Consider the following 9,742-nt stretch of genomic DNA (forward strand, 5'->3'; position numbering starts at 1 on the left):
GCTGATAATGGGCCTCTGTACGCCTATGTAGATATTCCATAAAAAATCTCCAGCTACAATCGTCATTTACAACATTAACAATGTCTAGACTTTATTTCTGATCAATTCGATATTTTAATGGACAAAAAATGTGATTTTCTTTCAAAAGCAAGGATACTTCAAAGTCACCCCAAACTTATGAACGGTAGTGTACATCTACATGATGTATTGTTACACCATGTAGGAGCAGTATAGACCTAGTCTGTTCATTATATACATCTACATGATGTATTGTTACACCATGTAGGAACAGTATAGACCTACAGTAGCTAGCTACTTATTTAGATTTTTATGGTGACTTAAATGAAACTGCCTTAAATGTTCTGTAGTAAACATTTTTTTATTCGCACTAATCAATCAACACATTCAGGTCTCTGTTATGTCTCAATATAATAGTATTATTTAATTAAATCCATTTAAAATAATCTTTATCTGAAAATAAAATATGATCCTCAACTGCGTTTCCCCTCCAGTCAGCAGACGAGGTGTGCGTCTTTCAGGCGACGCTGCCAGCGTGACGTATAATCTAGTGGACGGTTCTTCAGATACTGCTCGTCAACCACCTCGGTAGCTTGCTAGTCAACATAGCCGAAAGATTCAAGCTATTTAGACGCTCTCGGTGTATATTAACTACTGTGTTTTAGACACACTTCTGTCGTATCTACTTGTTAACCTATTTAATTTAATATTGCGTTATTTTGTGTTAGTCAGCTATAGTAGCTGGCTGGTTAAGTTAGCACTAGCCTAGTCGCTAATGATAGCTTACTAACATCCCCGACCATGAGCTCCCTAAACTACTCTCCTCCGGTTAAAGAAGAGGAGGTCTGCTGGACGGAGAAAGAGGGTCTGTGGCAGATCATTGTTGTGAAAGAGGAAAAGGAAGAGGAGGATGTTACAGTTAAACAAGTAGAGGGTGAGGCTGTTACAGTGAAAGAAGAAGAGAAAGACGTTTCAGTGAAAGAAGAGGAAGACTCGTTCAGAGTGAAAGAGGAGGATGTTACAGTAAAAGAAGAGGAGGATGCATTTTTTGGAGTGAAGAAGGAAGGGGAGATTACTGTCACATTGAAAGATGAAGAGGAGGAGATAGGAGATCTGATTAACACCAGTAAGTACCGCCTTAAATGTGTTTTTAACTTTGGATATTCGGAGTTAGCTCATCAATACCTCTTCAACGGAGAGCCCTGGGATGACGACTGATATGTCTAGAATCAGACTACGTAGAGAACAAGCTACCCCTTGTTTTCTCCATTCCGTTTCCACAAAGTGACTTAACACATATATTTGAGAAGGGTCTATCTGCTGACCGCAGACTGGGGGGGGCATGGCATATAGTGATTTTCATGTAGTGATGTTTTACTACACACCGTGCCCCCCAATAGTGCCATGTGAGAGTTTGGTTGGCTACACCAAAGATTATGGATATACTGACAAGATGTCTCCCTGCCCTAACAAGGGGAGTCGTTGTCCACAAAGCGACACTGCGGGTTGTCTTTCTCCTGCCTATCATTTCTTTGGATCGGTGGATACATCTTATTATTGTAATCTATTGTTTATATTCTATGAGGGTTGTTGTTGTCAACCGCCTGTATTCAATGGAGAGATGCTAAGCTACTAGCCTCATGGCATGAATATGCATAGCGATCTGGAGACAACTTCTATAATGTTTTTATCGAAGTTGTCGGTATATCACGTGTCCACATAACAACTTAAGGATTACGAAACTTCTGTTGGTTCAAGTAAACCTCACGTAGCAAATATGCCATTCATTTTGTTGTTGACCAAATTCAACATTTTCCACATTGGGTTGATAATTGTTTCCACTTGGATACAACCTACTGTAGCCTACTGGCATGACCTAGAGAGATACAACCTACTGTAGCCTACTGGCATGGCAGAGAGTTACAACCTACTGTAACCTACTGGCATGACCGACAGAGATACAACCTACTGTAACCTACTGGCATGTCCTACAGAGATACAACCACTGGTATCCAAGCATTTCTAAAAACAAAAATCTCACTTTTATGGGGTATTGTGATGTCATTATGAGATATTGTCTGTAGATTGATCATTAATAAATGTATGTATATGTAATATAATGTAATAAATCATCAATTTCAGAATAGAATGTAACGTAACAAAATGTGTCAAAAGGAAGGGGTCTGAATGCACTGTATGTTCTAGGGTGTCCCAGATAACAAAAACATACTGCTCTCTTTCTACCAATTGATTGGTTGAATGTTATGATGTGTATAATCAAATCAACTGTATGTGTTGAATCAAATCAACTGTATGTGTTGAATCAAATCATCTGTATGTGTTGAATCAAATCAACTGTTTGTGCGGAACTTGTTATGTTATGACGTATTTTTCCACATAGAACCATATAGAACTTGAACTGAACTGATGCTTCAAGCGTTTGATTAAATAATTAACACAAATGACTTGAGGAAGCCAGAGATCAATATAACCAGAAGAAAATAACCAACCGACATGCTGCTGGCCTTCCTAAATTCTGACGTTATGCTCATGAAGTTTACGGTAAAATCGGCGAACTTTTTCCATTTAGAGAGCCAATTTATCTGACCATTACTACCGATCTGTGTGCCAGTTATGAACAAGTTACGACACCTGTTTGGCCCCGCCACTTCCTGGGTCGGTGAAGAGCGGTATTACATTTAAGGAATATATCAGAGTCTCACACTCATCACCTCATCACCTTCTCCTTCGGGGAACAATAGTTATAGTCATAATGTTACGCTTGTCATATGATGAACTTCAACTTAAATACTGGATCTTGCTGTCGGACAGTTTTTTTTGTATTCAGATCTCTGAAAATGCTCTCTAACTACGTAACATTTAGTGTCTCCTTATGTTACGCTGGAAAAACAGTTTTCATGGACACAGAAATCCTAAATCATTTCAGAGTTAGCTAAATCCAATGGTTGTAACTGAGTCACCTTAACTTTATTGACAACATCCAAATGGATACTGTCATTAACGCTTTAAAAGAATAATTACACATAATTCTTAATAGTGTAGCTGTTTTGTTACAGTCACATGTTTAACTATCATCAGCTGATCCAGGAAATCATTTTCTGAATGCCAGTCACATGACAAACATCACGTCATGCCACAACAACCAAAGTGCTTCTTCATTCATTACTCTGGTAAAGACAGTTATGCTGTGCTCCACGTTGGATCCAACATGCCTAACACATTGATGTTTATAATGTAATTATCTGCTGATTTACAGTAGGGTCTCGTTAGTCTGTTTGGAAATGGAGATACTTTGCTCATAATGTGTAGAGAACTGTTCCTTGATGGATAGGCTATTGTACAACACACAGAGCTATTTTCCTTTGTTCAGGACATTTAGAATGACAACCCATTACAGAGTAGCCTAGTGGGATTATTCACAAAATTATCTGGTTATGAAATGTCATGACAGACATTTTAGTTTCCATGTTTCACCTGAAATATTAAATGATTTATAATCCTAGGTCTATGTTATTGTTAGGTGAAGTTATGGCTGATGTTAAAGCTAGCCAAAGAGCATTTTACTATGTGTTTTTAAGTATATAGCAGTTGATTTGCTACAAAAACACAAACATATTAGCCATATTAGACATTCAAGCGAGCCTTACAATTATAATCCAAAAGTAGTGTGAAATGTACTCATATTCAACCTGGAAATGGAGGCTATTTTTGCTGTCAGCCTATGAGAACTCCCCTGAGTTTTCCCCCACTGCGGTGAATTAGGGAATAGACACAGAGCTTAATGTGAGTTTCCTTGAGTAGCACTCCTGATCTTGCACTGTAATATTCGTAATACATTGTGAAAAACTAAAATCTTTGCTCACCATTTTTGCTCCAGGCAGATATACTACATCCATAACTATCGGTTTCCTCATTAGCAGGGAGGTGTTTCTGTTTGTGCTTTGCCCTCGTGCTGCAATTTTAGCAATCACAGAAAAGGGCCTACATTGGAGACCAATAGTTGTCTGGCACACTGCTTAGAGTTTCAACAACTTGAATAACTTATTTCTAGTTACCACAAGATAAAATATGACTTGTTGCTAACTTGACTGTCTTCATTGTCAAATAATTTAACAGACGTCAATTGTTGTAGAACTCATGGGTATGCTCTGGGCATCATCTTTTACCTCAAATAAAACAGTGGATTTCTGCTGTTGTGGGCCTTTAAAACTTCTTGATGCACCCATCCCTTTTGCGGGATCATTTGTGTCAACATCCGCTAAATTGCAGAGCGCTAAATTAAAATTAAATTACTAAAAATATTTAATTTTCATGAAATCACAAGTGCGATATAGCAAAACACAGTTTAGGTGGTGGTTAATCCACCTGGCATGTCATATTTCAATAAAGCTTTTCGGCGAAAGCATACCAAGCGTTTATTTAAGGACATCTCTCTCAGTAGACATAATATTACAAACAGCTAGCAGCCAAGTAGATTGGTCACGAAAGTCAGAAAAGCAATATATTAAATAGCTTACCTTTGAAGATCTTCGGATGTTTGCACTCACGAGACTCCCAGTTACACAATAAATGTTCCTTTTGTTCCATGAAGATTATTTTTATATCCAGAATTCCTCCATTTGGTTGGCGCGTTATGTTCAGAAATCCACAGGCTCGAGCGGTCACGACATCACAGACGAAAATTCCAAATAGTATCCGTAATGTTCACAGAAACATGTCAAACGTTTTTTATAATCAATAAGTGGTTTTTACAATATATAATCGATAATATTTCAACCGGGACTGTAGCTTCTTCAATAGGAGAGAGAGAGAGAGAAAATAACTCTGGGGACACCCAGCTATACACTGACGCGATATGATCTTTCTCGCTCATTTTTCAAAATAAAAGCCGGAAACTATGTCTAAAGACTGTTCACAACATGGGGAAACCATAGGAAAATGAATCTGTATGATATCCCTTTAAATGGAGGGAAGGCATTCAATGGAACATGGAGCTTTCAAAATAGAAGCCACTTCCTGGTTGAATTTTCCTCAGGTTTTTGCCTGCAATATCAGTTCTGTTATACTCACAGACAACATTTTGACAGTTTTGGAAACTTTAGAGTGTTTTCTATCCTAATCTGACAATTATAGGCAGTTTAATTTGGGTACGTTTTTTCCTCCAAAAATCGAAATACTGCCCCATACACTCAACAGGTTAACATCTGTCTGACTTTGTCATTCACACAGGAGAGAGACGGGACTATCGTGGATCCTCTGTGGAGCCTCAACAACATTATGCTGATGCGGCAGAGAAGAGTCTCTCCAGATCAGAACACCTCAAAATACAACAGCAGAGACCCACAGGGAAGAAATCTCACTGCTGCTCTGATTGTGGGAAAAGATTCAACTCTTCATCAGACCTTAAAATACATCAAAGAATTCCCACTGGAGAGAAACCATATAGCTGTGATCAATGTGGAAAGGTTTTCGGCACATCTCGTGGTCTGACAAAACACCAGAGAACACACACAGGAGAGAAATCTTATATCTGTGATCAATGTGGGAAGAGATTTACTCTGCTAAACAGCCTGATAGTACACCAGCGTACACACACAGGAGATAAACCTTATAGCTGTGATCAATGTGGGAAGAGTTTTACTACATCTAGCTATCTAACTATACACCAGAGAACACATACAGGAGAGAAGCCATATAGCTGTGATCAATGTGGAAAGGTTTTCGGTACATCTGGCTGTCTGACAAAACACCAGAGAACACACACAGGAGAGAAACCTTATAGCTGTGATCAATGTGGAAAGAGTTTTACTCAGTCTACCAGCCTGACATCACACCAGAGAACACACACAGGAGATAAAGCTTATAGCTGTGACCAATGTGGGAAGAGTTTTGGTTCATCTGGCCGTCTGGCAACACACCGGAGAACACACACAGGAGAGGAACCTTATACCTGTGGTCAATGTGGGAAGAGTTTTACTCAGTCAACCAGCCTGACATCACACCAGAGAACACATACAGGAGAGAAACCTTATAGCTGTGATCAATGTGGGAAGAGTTTTGGTACATCTGGCTGTCTGACAAAACACCGGAGAACACACACAGGAGAGAAATCTTATAGCTGTACTCAATGTGGGAAGAGTTTTACTCATTCAACCAGCCTTACATCACACCAGAGAACACACACAGGGGAGAAACCTTATAGCTGTTATCAATGTGGGAAGAGTTTTGCTTCATCTGGCCTTCTGACTGTACACCAGAGAATACACACAGGAGAGAAACCGTATTGCTGTGATCAATGTGGGAGAAGTTTTACTCAGCTAAGCAGCCTGGTATCTCACCAGAGAACACACACAGGAGAGAAACCGCATAGCTGTAATCAATGTGGGAAGAGATACTCTGATAAAAGATCTCTGATCAAACATCAGAAAATACATGTTGTTTCATGATATCAATGAAATAATGTAGAATGTTTTCAATATTGTGGAAGTATTTTAGTCATGTCACAATATAGAATGCTTTAACATTGTAGGAGCAGTAATTCTAATGATGTCACAATGTAGAATGTTTTAACATTGTAGGAGCAGTATTTTAAGGGATGTCAGAATGTAGAACCCTAAACGTTTGCTCTGAATTGAAAGAGTACTATTTATGAGATTTAACAAAAACTGTCTAACTTGCTACGTTGAAAACTGAAAGTTGATAAGATGTCTTCGGGTCTTTTTTTCAATGACTTGAAAACAACTTAAATTCAACGTACTTGCAGCCTATACACATGGACACAATATAATAAATTGGTCTATAATCAATTTTATTAACAATCTTACATCACTCCAGCATTTCTTTACATCCAAGTGCCAATTGTCTTTATTCCACAACTGAAGAAGAGTGATGCAAATCACCTCATATTTCAAACATCCAGCCTGACAAAATATACATTTTTTATCAGTCCATGTTTACAAAGGGGTGTCCATTTGCTTTTGATATTTCATATTTACAATTCATGTAACATTTAGTAATCATAATTATTCATGCAACCAAATGACTATTTTTTGTGTACAATTATATTGGAATTGTTATCCTGCTTTTAGAATAGCAGGGATCATTCTCAGATGTTCCAACCCAAATGTACTAGAGCATGACATTGGGGACTGGGCCCCGATCCAACAACATGCCTATCGAGATATTGCAGGAGTTTGCTCTTGAAATCAGACATGACTAATACAATTTGATTTGAGTTTTGTTTGGGCTCGCTCCAAGGGGATGAGAGTTCTAGAAGCTAGTGAGTTCTTTGATTCTATAGGAAGAAAAAGGAGAAAAAAATTCAATGATTGTATATTATCATTTAGAAGTACGTGTTTTTTCTTGCTTTTAATTGTTGACAGCGAGTAGATACCGTGTTTAGATTGTAGAAGGTGAAGCATTGTAGTAGATTATAATGTGAAATGGAAGTTGTTTTCTGTTGGTGGTAAGCAAACTTGTCCAACAAAAATATAGGTTATATTTGTTGTCTTAAGGGGGATGGTGTTACAGGCTTTGGTTTTTCCATTTATGTTTTGAGGTTGGACTTTAGAACGTAAAGCTCGTCAGCAGGTATAGCTCGTTAGCACGTAGGACACACTGATTGGTGTCACCTCCTTAGTCAGTATGTGTTACACCTGTGCTGGCTTGTCCATCTCGTTAGTGGGAAGGTGTTTCACCTGAGCTGGTCCAGGTTCTATTTAAGAGTGTCTGGCCCAGTGCTACAGTGGTCTTGATAGATGTCGAGAGTCAACAGCTTTAGTTGCTCCACCTTTTTGGTTTAAGATGTTTTCATTTTAGGTTGAAGCTTCTTTCTGAAGAGAGCTTTTTTTTGAAGAAAAATGAATACAAACAAGCAAACCTGGTCGGTTCCGGGGATTGGTATAGCAAATACCGTAAGATTTTCATGGACTGAAAAGGAGATGGAACCTTGGGGCAGGGAAACTTTTGGAAGGACTATATTGATGGGATGCCTCAGGATAGAGGTGAAGGAAGTACTCTGCCTTCAAGGGAACCCGAATGAGAAGGCTTTCGATGTGACGTTTCACAAAGAGGAGAAACATGATGATGTATTGAAGATGGCAAAGGAAGCGGAGAAAACGGGACCCCTGTGCCATTATGTGGTGACCAGCCTGGCGAAGAACAACTTCAGGGTGGTCACCGTAACCATGTACAATCCGCATGTGAAAGATGAAGAGGTGAGGGCCTTTCTGGGGAGGTACATGGACAATGTCTCCTCAGCGAGGTACCTCAGGGACTCCCTGGGTTTCTGGAACAGGAGGAGAGGGTTCCAGGCGTTACTCAGGGAGTCCCCGAAGAGTGTGGATGGCTACCTCCATCCTCCGGCGATGTTCTCCCTGGGGGCTGACAGGGGAACACTCTACTAAGCACGTCAGCCCCCTTTCTGCAGGCGTTGTATGGCCTACGGCCATATCCTGGCCTCGTGCAGCGCCAAGAAATGTCGTTTTTGTGGGTCGGAAGAGCACTAGGCCAAGGAGTGTGACGAGCCCAAGGCTTGCCACGGGTGTGGCTCGAAAGTACACCTGTGGCGTGATTGCCCGGCTCGTCACAGGTCATACGCGTCTGCAGCTGGGGGAGCGGGGGATGGGGGAGGAAAGAGGGACGCATGCGGATTGTACGGATGGCACAGGGGAAAGGAAGGAGAAGGACGAAGAAGGGAAGAAGGAAGAGGCGAAAAGAAAGAGGAGAGAGAAAGATGGAAAGAAGGAAAAAAGAAGGAGATTAAAAAGAAGGTGGAAGAACGTGGAGGAGCTGAGAAGAGGGAGAAGGGGACAGTGGTACGAGAAGGAGTGGAAGAAGGAACGGGGACAGTGACGGAGAAGGAGGGAGGAGTGGAGTTGGGAGGGGGGGGGGGGATGGGGGGGGGGAAGGAGTGGGGGGACAGCCTGCCAGGCTTCCTCGAGGTCGAAATGAGGGATTTGGTGGAGGAGTTAGCGGGGATGGGACGTTGTGTCTCCCCGCTACCTCCTTCACCAAAGAAGAAAGGGATAAAGAGGGGGAGCTTGGCAGGAAGTGAGAGGGAGGGGGTGTGGAGGGGGCTAAGAGAGTGGCGGGGGGGGGGAGGGTAATTTGTCCTCCTGGTTTGCCTCAGCCCCTTGCATTTTAGTGGATGACTCCAGTGAGGGGTCGGTGGGCTGTTTGCTAGAGGGATCCCAACTCCTGTTTGGGAGGTGGGGTCCCCTACATGCAGCCCCGAGGCAAACAGGGAGGGGGGATGGTGGGTGGGGAGGGAGGACCCAACACACTGCCTGGGTCATGGGTTGGGATGGAGGAGGGGGGGGGCGTCAGGAGAGGAGAGGACGTCCCCGCCGGTGGAGATGGACCAGGGGAGCATCGGGTGAGTCTCCTGGTTTTCTTTGGGTTTTTTTTTTTATTTGTTGTTAATAATTAAATGAATAGTTCTGTTTCTTTTTTTTAGTCTAAATGTTAGGGGTTAAGGGATAATGTTAAAAGGAGGGCGGTTTTTGTTATTTAGAGGGTGTGGGGTTTGATTTCTGTTTTTTACAGGAGGTTCACCTGAGGGATGGTGGGGATGTGTGTAGATTTAAGAGGGAGTGGGATAAGGGGGAATCTTTTTGGGGCATAGGAGGGGTGCACTCAACAGGAGTAGGGATTTTGTGTGGGCATAGAGAGGTTAAAATAGAGAACACTTTTGTAATAATGC

The 9,742-nt window shown here is 41.3% G+C and overlaps 1 protein-coding gene across 1 annotated transcript; it reads left to right on the forward strand.

The window, feature by feature from the left end:
* Positions 1 to 484: 484 nt before the first annotated feature.
* Positions 485 to 8,263, forward strand: LOC112239850 (zinc finger protein 501-like). Its single transcript, XM_024408246.2, has 2 exons — positions 485 to 1,144; positions 5,269 to 8,263. Exons 1-2 carry the CDS (start codon positions 820 to 822, stop codon positions 6,483 to 6,485), a joined length of 1,542 nt encoding a protein of 513 aa, XP_024264014.1. The 5' UTR covers positions 485 to 819; the 3' UTR covers positions 6,486 to 8,263.
* The last annotated feature ends 1,479 nt before the right edge of the window (positions 8,264 to 9,742 follow it).

This window comes from Oncorhynchus tshawytscha, linkage group LG07 (genome assembly GCF_018296145.1).
Source record: "Oncorhynchus tshawytscha isolate Ot180627B linkage group LG07, Otsh_v2.0, whole genome shotgun sequence".
Lineage (NCBI taxonomy): Eukaryota > Metazoa > Chordata > Actinopteri > Salmoniformes > Salmonidae > Oncorhynchus > Oncorhynchus tshawytscha.